Source organism: Syzygium oleosum, unplaced genomic scaffold, assembly GCF_021117445.2.
Source record: "Syzygium oleosum isolate NSW1041296 unplaced genomic scaffold, Sole_v2.1 Sole_v2.01, whole genome shotgun sequence".
Classification (NCBI taxonomy): domain Eukaryota; kingdom Viridiplantae; phylum Streptophyta; class Magnoliopsida; order Myrtales; family Myrtaceae; genus Syzygium; species Syzygium oleosum.
The window spans coordinates 21,779,056-21,793,413 of record NW_026607485.1 but is presented as its reverse complement, the minus strand read 5'-3'; the positions used below and the strand labels follow the sequence as shown (position 1 = coordinate 21,793,413).

General features: G+C 41.0%; 2 protein-coding genes and 1 pseudogene across 2 annotated transcripts; 2 read left to right on the top strand and 1 right to left on the bottom strand.

The window, feature by feature from the left end:
- The first annotated feature begins 2,135 nt into the window (after positions 1-2,135).
- Positions 2,136-7,931, top strand: LOC115662999 (1-aminocyclopropane-1-carboxylate oxidase homolog 1-like; annotated as a pseudogene).
- On the top strand, positions 6,310-7,851 carry LOC115663002 (1-aminocyclopropane-1-carboxylate oxidase homolog 1-like). Its single transcript, XM_030585070.1, has 4 exons — positions 6,310-6,649; positions 7,276-7,525; positions 7,616-7,703; positions 7,786-7,851. Exons 1-4 carry the CDS (start codon positions 6,310-6,312, stop codon positions 7,849-7,851), a joined length of 744 nt encoding a protein of 247 aa, XP_030440930.1.
- Positions 7,932-13,068: 5,137 nt separating the features above from the next.
- LOC115663000 (uncharacterized) lies at positions 13,069-13,659 on the bottom strand. Its single transcript, XM_030585069.2, has one exon. It carries the CDS (start codon positions 13,657-13,659, stop codon positions 13,069-13,071), a length of 591 nt encoding a protein of 196 aa, XP_030440929.2.
- Positions 13,660-14,358: the final 699 nt, after the last annotated feature.

Below are 14,358 nucleotides of genomic sequence, written 5' to 3'. Positions count from 1 at the left end.
GAAACGAAAGAAGAGATTGATCTTCTCCGGAGAGGGATTTCGCAGAGACCCATCATGCGAGAGAGGACAAACGGCAGAGAGAGAGAGAGAGAGAGAGAGAGAGAGAGAGAGAGAGAGAGAGAGAGAGAGAGAGAGGAGCGTCTGAGGAGCAGAGGAAGGACGAGGGGTTTATAGAGGAAGGAGCTCCCAACGGTCACAACGGTCACAACGGTCTCCCAACGGTCAAGAGGAGCGTCTGAAGAGCGGAGGAAGGACGATGGGGTTGTAGAGGAAGGAGCTCCCAACGGTCACAACGGTCTCCCAACGGTCACATTGGTCTCCCCACGGTCACGTGGGTCTTCCAACGGTCGTATTTTTAATAAGATTATTTTTTATTTCGAAATAGAGCCGTTACCTCCAACAGATTACGTTACAAAATTTAATAATAAATTACAGTTCTGATTAACTTTTTCATGTGGAATTAAGTCGCCTCTTTTTAATTTTGTCATTATATAGCATGAAATTAAAGAGTTGGTAATAATTTTACTTATTATGCTATTACAACATAAATTTATTGGTATTCTCGATATTATAGTTTACTTTAAATTTAAATACGTAAACATTTTTTTGTTGATTAGGAACCTTTCTTATCATACATAACATTTAATCTCAGCTAAAAAGTTTTTTTTAATCATGGCGAATTTTTCAAACTTTGTTCTTTGTTTAAGATATTAAAATATTGAAAAAAGAAAAAGGAAAAGTCAAATAGATGCTTATATATATTGAAAGTGCCCTTCTTTTTTAGGGTTAATACCACGAAAAACCCTAAACTGGTACACTTGTGACACATTTACCCCAAACTATTTTTTTGACCATAAACAATCCTAAACTGGTACACCTGTGACAATTTTACCCCAAACATACCACAAAAAATCCTAAACTGGTACACATGTGACAATTTTACTCCGAACTAATTTTTAATATTATTATTTTTATTTTTTTGAATTTTTTTGAATTTTTTCTTTTCTTTTCTTTTCTTTTTTTTTCCTTCACCTTCAACCTCCGCCTGGCCGCCAGACGGACCGGCCAGCGGCGTGAAGCCGGCGGGAGGGCGCCTCGCCGGATCAACGAGGGCGACCCTCGCCGTATCGGCGAGGGCCGCCCTCGCCGGCGCCAGCGCCCCTCGCCCGGACGCCGGATCTGGCGAGGGCGACCTCGCTGCGTCGGGCGACCCTCGCTGCGTCGGGCGAGGGCCGCCTCCGCGGCGTCGGCCGCCCTCGCTGCGTCGGGCGAGGGCCGTCCTCTCTCGCCCGGGCAAGGGCGACCCTCGCCCGACTCGAGCGAGTCGCCCTTGCCGAGATCCGACGAGGGCGACCCTTGCCGATCTCGGCGAGGGTCGCCCTCGCTGCGTCGAGCGAGGGTCGCCCTTGCCCCGGGCGTGCGAGGACGGCCATCGCCCGACGCCGGCGAGGGCGGCCCTCGCCGGCTTCCGCCTCTGGCCGGTTGCCGGACCAGCGACCGGCCAGGGTCTGAAGATGAAAAAAAGAAAAGAATAAAAAATAAATAAAAATTCGAAAAAAATAAAAAATAATATTAAAATTTTAATTCATGGTAAAATTGTCACATATGTACCAGTTTGGAGTTTTTTGTGGTAAGTTCAAGGTAAAATTGTCACAGGTGTACCAGTTTGGGGTTTTTGGTGGTCAAAAAAATAGTTCAGGGTAAAATTGTCACAGGTGTACCAGTTTGGAAATTTTTATGGTCAAAAAAATAGTTTGAGGTAAATGTGTCACAAGTGTACCAGTTTAGGATTTTTCGTGATATTAACCCTTTTTTTTACCAAAAAAAAAGGTGCCCTTTATTTCTTTTGAAGTACGTGTTAGGTAGAAAACTCCAATTTTCCCTTTAGCAATTATTGTTTTAACTTCATATTCCATCGAGTTAACTTTTGCCGTTTCTCGCACTCTTCACAAGCACACACCCTTCTTACACCCATACGAATTCCGGCTCAAATATTATCCTATCTTTTCGACTTGCGAGACTCACAATATAATAAATACTTTTGTCGTACTAAGCTGTCGTGAATCAATGTGTTTAAGAAATTTTCCTTTTCAATTTTCCTTCTTCATCGCTTGAAAATTGATACTCATACTAAAATGCAACGTAAGTAACAATGTTGCCTTGAACGTTAATAGCCAAATACTAACAAGAGCACTAGCATAAGCCATAAAATCATATTTTTTTTTTCCAAAAAGGGGTGACATGGTGTTTATGGTTAATTTTAAAATCGAAAATGACGAGAGAAATCATGTATTTGAAGCAAGAATTTGTTAAGCAGCACGAATTCTTATGAGAGAGATGGAGGTCAAATTGAGAGGATGAGGCTTCTAATTTATAGATGCGTTTGTTTCACGAAAAGTAAATGCTTTGAAAATCATTTTTATAAAATTAACTGCCTGTATCACTTATAAAAATGAGAGAATCGCAAAAATATTTTCATCGTTCGCGAAAAATATTTGAATACAAATTGTTTTCAATGATAAAAATATTTTTTATTAATTAATCATTTCAAAAAATATTAAAGTGATTATTTTTAAGAATATATTTTCGTCGAGAGCAGAGCCCAGCTACGACGGCGAGAGCGAATTGAAAGCCTTCGACGCCTCGAGGACCGGCGTGAAAGGCCTCGTCGACGCCGGCGTCTCCAAGCTCTCCCTCGCATCTTCGTCGACCGCCGGCCCCGATCGCCGGGCCGCTCCGATCTCGCCGGGGCGAGCTTTGGCATCCCGATCGTGGACTTGGAAGGCGTTCACGAAGATCCCGGCAAGCGCGGGGAGATGATCCGCAGAGTCGGCCGGGCATGCGAGGACTGGGGCTTCTTCCAGGTGGTGAATCACGGGATCGGAGATGGCGTACTGAGCGGAATCCTCGACGGCGTGAGGAGGTTCCACGAGCAGGATGGCGCGGGTTCAAGAAGGAGTTCTATTCCAGGGACGAGTCGAAGAAGGTGAATCTGTAACACCAACTTCGATTTCTCCGGAGCGCCGGTCGCAAATTGGAGGGATTCGCTGTGCTGTGCGACGGCGCCACACCCGTCGGGTCCGGAAGAGCTTCCTCAGGTTTGCAGGTAACCTGTTCGCGAAAATGCCGGTGCACCATATTGCGACTATCAATATGATCGATTCGTACGTACAGAGTTATTCGTGTATGTAAGATGTTTGATCAATTTTCCACGGTGCTCTGCTTGCAGAGACGTGATAATGGAAATATTCAAATCAACTAAGGAGACTGGGGCTTACCATCTTCGAACTGCTCTCAGAAGCTCTGGGACTGGATCCCAAGCATCTTGAAGACATGGGTTGTGCCGAAGGACTGTACTTCATGGGACACTACTATCCAACATGTCCTGAGCCAGACTTGACTCAAAGTCTAAGCAAGCACACGGATTAGCGCCTTGCTCACGGTGGTGTTGCAAGACCAAATTGGTGGCCTCCAAGTCCTCCATGAAGATCACTGGGTGGATGTTGACCCCATTCATGGTGCACTCGTGGTGAACCTGGGCGACATGTTGCAGGTAAGCTGGTTCGACAAGGTTCTTTGCTTAATGGGCTTCCTATGTTTGATTGTTTGCATGTACTTCTTCCAACATTTCAGCATGAGGCGACTGCTCAGCAACTAGAACTCAACTCCCTCGTACTCAATTCCTTTCTTATTGCATTTGATGACCTGTGATAACTCGCTATCTTTCGGCCTTCACATTTAAGAGATTTATTTGGACTAAGTTAACCAAGAACTGAATATGGATTGATTGATATTTCCAAAAACACTTGAGAAATACTGGAATAGTTCTCTGCTTGTGCCAATCACGGCATTTATCGTGTTTCATAAAATTTTCTGACGTGTAACTGTGGTAGGAGTAAGAGGACTTGGTGCTTTGTGTGGAGCGGTTTAGAAGTATTTCTTCCGAAAGATATGGAGAATGGAAGTCCCAAAAATGTTCTCTCCCTTCAAAAAGTCGGTTTTTATGCTGAAGGAAGCATGCTGATGTGAGATATGCTAGAAAACTGTCCATTCTTCACTTTTTTCTGATAAAAGAATTTTTCTGTTGCCTGCTTGAAAATAAGTTTCGAGTTCAACATTGGTCTTTTCAATGATATGGGCATACTGTTATTGTACAACTTGCTTATGCTTGTCGGAGTAGGGAATGTTCAGGCAATTTTGTCACTTACTGGATCAGTATATCCGAGCTCAATTTCCTGATAAGTTGTAGGGTTTCAAATCCATGACAAAAGGTGCTTGTACTAATGCAATCTTCTTAATGGCTTGAACGATGAAGATATATCATTAGCGTGACTCGTTATTGCATGTTATTAGTATTGTTCTTGAAAGTGTAGTCTTCAGTAAACTACCTGTATCTATGCATTTGAAATTCTCATGACGAGAAGATTGATTAGCTAATAGATTTGGCTATCTTTTGTGCAGCTAATCACCAATGGTAAGTTCAAAAGCGTCTATCACAGAGTATTGGCAAAGAATGTACGGCCGAGAATCTCTGTGGCTTGTTTCTTCAGAACACATTTTGAGCAAGGGAACTCTCCCAAAAAATATGGGCCAATTAAGGAGTTGTTATCGGAACAGAACCCTCCAGTCTATCGAGAAACATCTGTGAGTACACGTACTCAAAAGGTCTTGACGGAGTTCCTGCAATAGATCATTTAAAGTTGTGAAGAGGAATTGATTTGAAGTTAGTTCCTGTGCAGAATGGCATGGATATAAAAAATTAGGCCATAAGCCCAAGCTATGGTTTTCTTTTGTCCCAGATGTGTATTAATTGCAGCTTAGAGAGAGCTGCTGAACTTGTATCCAGTCAATACTGTTCACCGCTCCCAACTTCACGACTGTCACTATTACCACATGTTTGGCAGGCGGTGGTCAGGGTGGCGGCGGTGGCGGCATTAGTGGAGAAGGGTGGGGTTAAAAATAATATTTTCTTGTAGGATTTGATAAATGTTTGATCTAGGGGCACAATCGACGATTCCAAATCGGGCGTCAAGGGCCTTGCCGACTCTGGCATCGCCACGCTCCCCCGCTTCTTCGTCTGCCCACCAGAGGACATTGCCGCCAACCGGCCCAGCGGCTCCTCCGGGCCGGCCACGCCCGCCAGGCTCGAGATCCCGGTGATTGACCTCGGGAGCCTCGCGGCGGGCTGACCGGTGGCTGCGGCGTGGGTCCTGGCGGTGTGGTGCGTGAGGTCGGGTTCTTCCAGGTGGTGAACCATGGGACACCGGAGAGCGCGCTGGCGGGGGCGCTGGCGGCGGCTTGCACGTTCCACAAGCTGCCGGGGGAGGCGAAGGCGGGGTACTACAGCAGGGAGGCAGAGAGGAAGGTGAAAGTTCATGAGCAACTTCAATCTGTACAAGTCGAAGCACGCGAATTGGAGGGACATCTGTTCTAAGTCATGGGGCCTGAGCCACTCGATCCTCTGGAGTTGCCTCTGGTCTGTAGGTACTAGTTCCTCCAGAATCTCAGTACCATTGTTGATTGAGGACGAGAGTGTTGTCATTTCATTGTGCTCTTACTTCAAAGCTCACTTGACTTTTGAAGACGCTTCTTCGTCTGGGTTAGATATGCTTCAGAAGATGTAATTATCCTATAGACTGTCATTGTCTGCAGTGTAGAATTGCCACTGGCCAACTTAGATTTGGGGTTCTAAGTTCTTCCTCGGCTGCTTTCATGGATGACATTTTGATTATGGAATGGAGTGTCTGCATTGGTTTCTCCGTCAGGGTTTAGCCTTACAACTCCCTAGAACTCTCCGGTCTGGATCATGCTCTAGCAATCTTGAGAAGAAAAGGAAGAAAGATGGTAATTTCGCGGGAATATAGGTCCGTTATGTAAGGGATTCAAAAGAGGGTAATTCTTTTTTTTTTTGTTGGTTCGAGTTTTGTGTACTCATCTATTCCTAGCACCCGTGGTTTGGGCAGAACTGTCATATAAATTGCTGATTAATCTTCTACTTGGAACTGCACCTGAGGTGTGCAATAGAGAGAATTCTGTTTGGTTTGCTTAAAAGAAAGTTAAATGGAGTACACGGGCTTAACATCGTTGGCGAACTGTTCAGTATCTGACTGCTTCAAAGTAATCTAATCGTGGGTTCACTGCAAAATCAATATGCCTGTGAAAATGGTTTGTTGGAGACCTCTTAGGTTGTGAAACCTTTATAAATCGATGCAGTTCTATGCTTTTACTATTGAAACAAGTTTGTTAATTGAAATAATAGAGCAAGCTGATCCTCGTCTCGGTCTAATTTGGCATATATATTGCAGAGACATGATGATGGAGTATTCCAAGCAAGTTAAGGCATTAGGGATCGCTCTGTTTGAATTGCTATCAGAGGCGCTTGGTCTGAAACCCAACCATCTTGTAAATATGGACCGCGCAAAAGGGCATGCTCTTCTCAGTCACTACTATCCAGCTTGCCCGGAGCCTGATCTGACTATGGGCACCACCAAGCATTCTGACCCTGACTTTCTTACTATCCTTCTCCAAGACCATATCGGTGGACTTCAAGTTTATTATCGAGATCAATCGGTTGATGTTCTGCCTGTGGCTGGAGCTTTAGTTGTCAACATTGGAGATCTCCTTCAGTCAAGCTTTGACCCTGTTCCTAGTACGTTTAAATTTTTCTATCAAATTTGACCGCTAAGTTGATTTGAGAGCTCACCTCCTAATTCTTGTTCTCGCATCTCGGTAGTTCCGAACTCTTGAAAACCAATTTTATGGTATCATAGTAAATCAAACGGACATACGCAAACTATAAAATATTTCCTGTGTTTTGTGGCTTAACAACTCAACTTTGTCAATCCGCTTAATTGAAATAACTTGCTAGATGTGCTGAAACTATTTATAAACTTTCCTTATCACTTATCGAATCTTCCTTATCACTGAGTTTTGGGGCAAACTTCCACTGATTTTCGTTGATCATTCAAAACAATGTCTCTTGGACCCACAATATGGTAGTAGTCATATTTTTCATGTGTGGTATAGCACCATTGCATATGAAGATTTGGTAACACTACAGTCTAGAGTACCTTCAGCACTACTGGTTAAATGAATGTAGTTAGAGAAATAGTGTCAATGGTAGGTTTGCACGGTCTGAATTTATAAACCTTAGTTAGATTCTAAAGGTCTTAGGAATCGGCAAGATCATTGTCTATTGTGGCCAAGTTTTACATAGCTATAATGCTAGCACCTAACAAATGAGGATATTCACTGTACTCTTTTACTTTCGTACAGCTTATGTGTCAAAGGACATTTTCAAAAGTGTTTGGCATCGAGTGTTGGAAAACCGTGTTGGCCCTAGATTATCCGTGGCTTGCTATTTCACTCTTCATCTATATCCAACGACGAGAATGTACGGCCCGATAAAGGAAATATTGTTAGAAGACGGGACGCCGGCTTTGTATCGGGAAACCTCCCTTTGCGAGTTCATAACATACAATGACTCAAAAGGACTCGACGGTACTTCAGCTTTGACACATTTCAGGTTGGTTCAATAGCCATTGGACTATAATGTTGGATTGCTTCAATTTTAAGCAAATAATCAGTGGTGGATAAATCCACAAAATTTCTGTAGAATGAAGGAGGATGGAATGATTAGGACTGTACTGATATTTGAGGGCATAGCTGTTGATCGTTATATGCCTCTTTGTACACAAATGTATGTATTGTCAATGTGCCTGCCCCTCTTTTGTACACTACTGTTTCTGCATATACATTTTTTAGCGTATAGTTCCATATTATTAGGTTGATCGGTTCGTTATGGCTGATATAACAATATCTTCTGCTGCATCGAACACGGACACCATTTAGCATATTGGTTGGTTAGGCAAATTAATTGCATGGATACTAAAAATTGATTGAATAAGAGTTATGCAAATTGAGTAGCGTCATATCGATTTATCTTTATATACATATACATGGTTTAGGACAAAAATCATACATTTTTAAGCTGGTGAAGGAATCTATAATCTTATCTAATACATCCTTGTAAAGTTGGTGTGAACAAGTGCGGTTGCAACATGTGGCACAATATGTATGTGCATGCGCCGTGACGTGGAAGTATCAACCAATAACGACGTGCCATACGTGCAAGATCGGTGCTGACGTGGGCATCGCGGCCTTGCTCAAATTGGGTGCAGCCCTCGCTTTAGCCAATGAGGGCGTCGTGGCCCTCGCCTAGGCCCTCATCGGCCACAACGAGGGCATGCCGGTCCTTAGTACAAAAAAGCAAAAAAGAAAAATAAAAGAATAAAAAAGTTATTAATGTTGTAAAATATTGCGCTGCAAGAATATAATAGAGAGAATAGAGAGAGATTAAGTAGAGAAAGTAGATAAACACCAAAGATGGTAGAGAAAGTCAGAGGAGAAATTTTATTTTCACTGTACATTTTCCTCTTTCATTATCTTCTTCTGATCTGATTTCTTACCCAATGACAAAAAATAAGCTCCTATTTATAAGGAAACAAGGATGCACATATCATTAATGTCAATGTATTGAATATATACATTGAATAGGGAGATGGGCATTCATACGTAGAATGTAGGTTATGAATATGCCATAATAGGTACATTGAATATTCATTCATGTATGTAGGTTACGAATGTGCCATAATAGGTACATTGAATATAATGAATATTCATTCATGTATTTCATAACACTCCCCCTTGAATATTCATTGTATTCATGAATGTGCATTGAATGATACTGCCTCATTAAAAACCTTAAGCCGGAAAAACCCAATGGGACAAAAACCGAACAAAAGGGAAAAAGAGTACAGGGCACAAATTTTATGATCTCTCCCTTTTATGGATGCATTAATTGCCTCATTAAAAACCTTAAGTCGGAAAAACCCAATGGGACAAAAACCGGACAAAAGGGAAAAAGAGTGCAATGCATAGTTCACAATATCTCCCCCTCAATTTGAGCTATATAGCCACTGCTGGGGCTAGTTAATCTTGCATCTTATGAACTCGCCGCATACCAATGCCATATACTAATTTCTCAAAAGTTGACGTTGGTAATGATTTGGTAAAAAGATCTGCAAGATTGTTTATGGATTGAATCTGCTTAACATCAATTTGTCGACTTTCTTGGAATTCGTGAGTATAGAAAAATTTCGGCGAGATATGCTTGGTCCTATCACCTTTGATATATCCTCCCCTAACTTGTGCAACACAAGCAGCATTATCTTCATAAATTATAGTGGGAGAATTTGTAACCGGTGTTAAGCAACAAGAATTGTGAATATGTGTTATAACGGATCTTAACCAAACACACTCTCTTCCAGCTTCATATAAAGCAATAATCTCAAAGTGGTTGGAAGATGTAGCTACTAGCGATTGCTTCGTAGAACGCCAAGAAATGGCTGTGCCATTATAACAAAATAAATAACCAATTTGAGAGCGAGCTTTATATGGATCAGATTTATATCCAGCATTAGCATATCCAACTAAACCAGAGGTAGTGGAATCCTTGGAATAATATAATCCCAAATCTATGATTCCTCGGAGATAACGAAAAATATGTTTAACTCCATTCCAGTGTCTCCGAGTTGGCTCAGAACTAAAACGTGCCAATAAATTTACCGCAAAAGCGATATCTGGTCTCGTACATTGTGCCAAGTACATCAAAGCCCCAATTGCATTGAGATATGGTACTTCAGGACCAAGTATCTCTTCATCAGATTCTCTAGGACGAAACGGATCCTTTTGAGGATCTAGAGACCTTACAACCATAGGAGTGCTCAATGGGTGAGCATTGTCCATGTTGAAGCGTTTAAGTAATCTTTCAATGTATGCTGATTGATGGACGATTATTCCATTTGCTTTATGCTCAAGCTCTAGACCAAGACAAAGTTTGGTTTTACCCAAATCTTTAACTTCAAATTCCTTTTTCAAATACTCAGCAGTTTTAGCTAACTCTTCTGGAGTTCCAATTAAATTTATATCGTCGACATAAACTGCTACAATAGCAAATCCGGTTTCTGATTTCTTAATAAACACGCATGGGCAGATAGGATCATTCTTGTACATTTCCTTAATTAGGTACTCACTTAGGCGTTGATACCACATGCGACCGGATTGCTTTAACCCGTACAAAGATCTTTGCAATTTTATTGAGAATAAGTTGCGGGGAGTGCATGCATCAGGCATTTTGAATCCCTCAGGAATTTTCATATAAATATCCGAGTCTAATGAGCCATATAGATATGCCGTCACAACGTTCATAAGACGCATTTCCAATCTTTCAGAGAGTACCAGACTAATGAGAAAACGAAATGTAATCATATCCATCACAGGTGAATATGTCTCATCATAATCAATCCCAGGTCTCTGGGAGAATCCTTGGGCAACAAGTCGGGCTTTATACCTGACAACCTCATTTTTCTCATTTCGTTTTCGGATAAATACCCATTTATATCCAACGGGCTTTACATTATCGGGGATGCGAGTTATGGGTCCAAAAACCTCTCGTTTAGCTAAGGAAGCTAATTCAGCCTTAATTGCTTCCTCCCACTTAGACCAATCGTGCTTTGACGGCATTCAATAATAGATTGCGGCTCACAATCATCATCCATAATTTTATGAGCAACTGAGAATGCAAAAACATCATCAATGATGATTTCATTCTGATCCCAAATCTCATTACAATATGTAATGGAATTCTCAGTATTCCTAGGGTTGGTGATCTTTTCATGGGTTTGTGCCTCTTCAGGGGCATTAAGCTCTTTAGGAGTAAGCACAACACCGGGCTCTTTTGGAGCGGATTCCTGATTCTTTCCCCTTCGTTTTCGAGGAACAGTGTCTTTTGATCCTATCGATCTACCACGCTTCAAATGTGGGGGATTTTGATCCATTTTAGCTTGTCCTTCGGGAACAGCTATCCTAGCTGGAGCATTTGCAGCTGGAATATGAGACTTCGTTACCTTAGTAGCATCATTAAATGCGTCAGGAAGTCTATTGGCTATAGCCTGTAAATGGATTATGCGTTGCACCTCGTTTTCATACTCAGGAGTTCTTGGGTCTAATTGAGATAATTTTTTCTCATTCCAGGAGAAAACCTTAACTGGTTTTTGCTTCGCAGCCATGTCAGTTTTAGGTATCCCAATCGATGGAAACATAGTCTCATTGAAATGACAATCTGCAAATCTGGCAGTAAAAAGATCACCAGTAGTTGGTTCCAAGAACCTAATGATGGACGGTGAATTATACCCAACATAAATGCCCAAACGGCATTGGGGATCCATTTTCATTCTTTTTGGCGGTGCTACAGGCACCTGCACTGCACAACCAAAGGTGCGTAAATGTGAAATATCATGTTCATAATCAAGAACCATTTGAAGGGGAGATTGTAAGAGACTAGTAGTGGGGCGCAATCTTATTAGGGCTGCCGCATGCAAAACTGCATGACCCCATGCTGTATCGTTGAGATTCGTTCTCAATAATAGAGTGCGGGCAATGATTTGGATATGTTTAATCAATGATTCTGCCAATCCATTTTGAGTATGAACATATGCGACCGGGTGCTCGACCTCGATTCCGAGTGAAGTACAATACGTATGAAAACTCTTTGATGTAAATTCACCAGCATTATCCATCCTTATGCTTTTAATTGGATAATCAGGGAATTGTGCCCGGAGCTTTATAATCTGCGCAAGTAAACGTGCAAAGGTGACATTGCGCGTAGATAATAGACAAACATGGGACCATCTACAGGATGCGTCCACTAGTACCATAAAATATCGAAACGGTCAACTTGGTGGTTGTATTGGTCCACAAATATCACCATGAATTCTTTGCAGGAATAAAGGGGATTCAAGATCAATCTTTGTTATAGAAGGTTTCATAATGAGTTTTCCTTGTGAACAAGCTTCACGATTATAATCTTTGGACAATAATACCTTTGTATCCTTTAAAGGGTGCCCTTTTGTATTTTGAATTATTCTACGCATCATTGAAGCGCCAGGGTGACCAAGGCGATCATGCCATAATCCAAACTGATCAGGGTTTACCAATCTCCAGGATATGGTGGAGTAGGTTTCAACGGCCTTAATCATGACACAATACAAACCCATAGAAGAAGCTTCTAGCTTCTCATGGATGGTCTTCAAGCCCATCTTATAAGAGGTAATGCCAATATATTCTTTATTTTGCTCATAAATAGTCTCAACATGGTACCCATTACGGCGTACATCTTTGAAGCTAAGCAGATTCCTTTTTGATCTACTTCTTAGAAATGCATTCTCAATATGCAGGATGGTGCCTTTTGGCAAAACAATTGTGGCATTCCCGAAACCATCAATAATCGGAATAGGACCAGATATTGTATGGACATGTGTCTTACGCAATGTCATACTCGAGAAAAAGTGTTTACTACGAAATATGGTATGCGTTGATGCACTATCAAGCAAACAAACATCTTCCTTTTTCTCGGTGTTTTCCATTTGCATTTATGTTGACAACTTCAGGTGTCAAGTATCATAAAATTTTCATATTAGTTATAGGGTCAAATAAAATTTCAAAATAATAAATATTATGTCAAGTTCATAAGCATTTCATTGCATAACCATATTAAAGAACAATAAAAGGTAATACATTTAAAGAAAAACAACTAGAAAAGAAATTATTAGAATCATAAAATTCGAAGTCTAAGATGTCATCCACCAGTGTGATGCTTCATCAAAGTAATCAGAGGTCCTCAAAGAAATCAGAGACATCCAGGGATGCATTTGCTACTTCAGGAGCAAGAGGAGTCCCACCAACAGAGATATTGTTGGCCTCAACAGTGGTTATGGCAGCAGGATTAATTTCAATGGCGTGAGATTCACCACGTTTGCCCGTATTTTTTAAAGATGTCTGGTATAGATCAACAAAGTGCTTTGGCGTACGACAAGTACGTGACCAGTGCCCAGTCATGCCACAACGATGGCAAATACTTTCATTAGTCACCTTCTTTGGCTTCTTTTCTTTATCATGATTCGGGCCAAAGTTAGATTTCCTAGGGCGGTTAAATTTTCTGCCACCCCTTCAAGGATTATATTCTTGCCTGCGCTTGTAGCCCTTAAAATGGCCAGTAATTTTCTCAGAGTTAGCATGTGCTTCAGGCAATGCTTTTGAGCCAGCAGGTCTAAGATCATGATTTTTGAGCAGCAATTCATTAGTTTGCTCAGCAGTGAGGAGCACAGAAATTAATTCAGAGTATGTGTCAAATTGACGCTGCCGGTATTGCTGTTGCAATACAATATTCGAAGCATGGAAGGTGGAGAAAGTTTTCTCTAACATTTCCGCATCAGTGAGCTTGATACCGCATAACTCAAGCCGAGAAACAAGATCAAATAAAGCGGAGTTATAGTCAGACACTGATTTAAAATCTTGTAGTCTGAGATTTTGCCAGTCATATTGTGCTTGAGGAAGGATAACAGTCTTGGTATGATCATACCTATCCTTCAACCTCTTCCACAAGGTCTGAGGGTCTCGAACGGATAAATATTGAGTCTGCAGGCTCTCATGCAAATGATGATGAATAAAAATGAGTGCATTTGCTTTATCTTTTGCATTTGAGGTTCCATCTTCTGTAATTGCGTTAGCAAGATCTTGCCCTTGGAGGTGCATTTCCATGTCAAGGCACCAAGATAGATAATTATTTCCACTCACTTCGAGGATGTGGAATTTGGGCTTTTTAATATTTGCCATAATTCTTGCAAAACAAATGAATCCTTAAATTAATTAGAAGGATTTCCAAATATCCACCGCCACTTCAGGAGTAGAAGGATACTTTTAGGTTGGAAATTTGGCTTCAGGCCAAGCAAAAGAAAAAAAAATTGATAGAAGAAGATGAAGTATAAGTTGATTAATAAAAAAAGAGAATATATACTTACCTTGCAAAAATTATTTACTCAATTGGTAGATCTTCGTGCTGATAACGTGTTGTAAAATATTGCGCTGCAAGAATATAATAGAGAGAATAGAGAGAGATTAAGTAGAGAAGTAGATAAACACTAAAGATGGTAGAGAAAGTCAGAGGAGAAATTTTATTTTCACTGTATATTTTCCTCTTTCATTCTCTTCTTCTGATCTGATTTCTTACCCAATGACCAAAAATAAGCTCCTATTTATAAGGAAACAAGGATGCACATATCATTAATGTCAATGTATTGAATATATACATTGAATAGGGAGATGGGCATTCATACGTAGAATGTAGGTTACGAATGTGCCATAATAGGTACATTGAATATTCATTCATGTATGTAGATTACGAATGTGCCATAATAGATACATTGAACATAATGAATATTCATTCATGTATTTCATAAC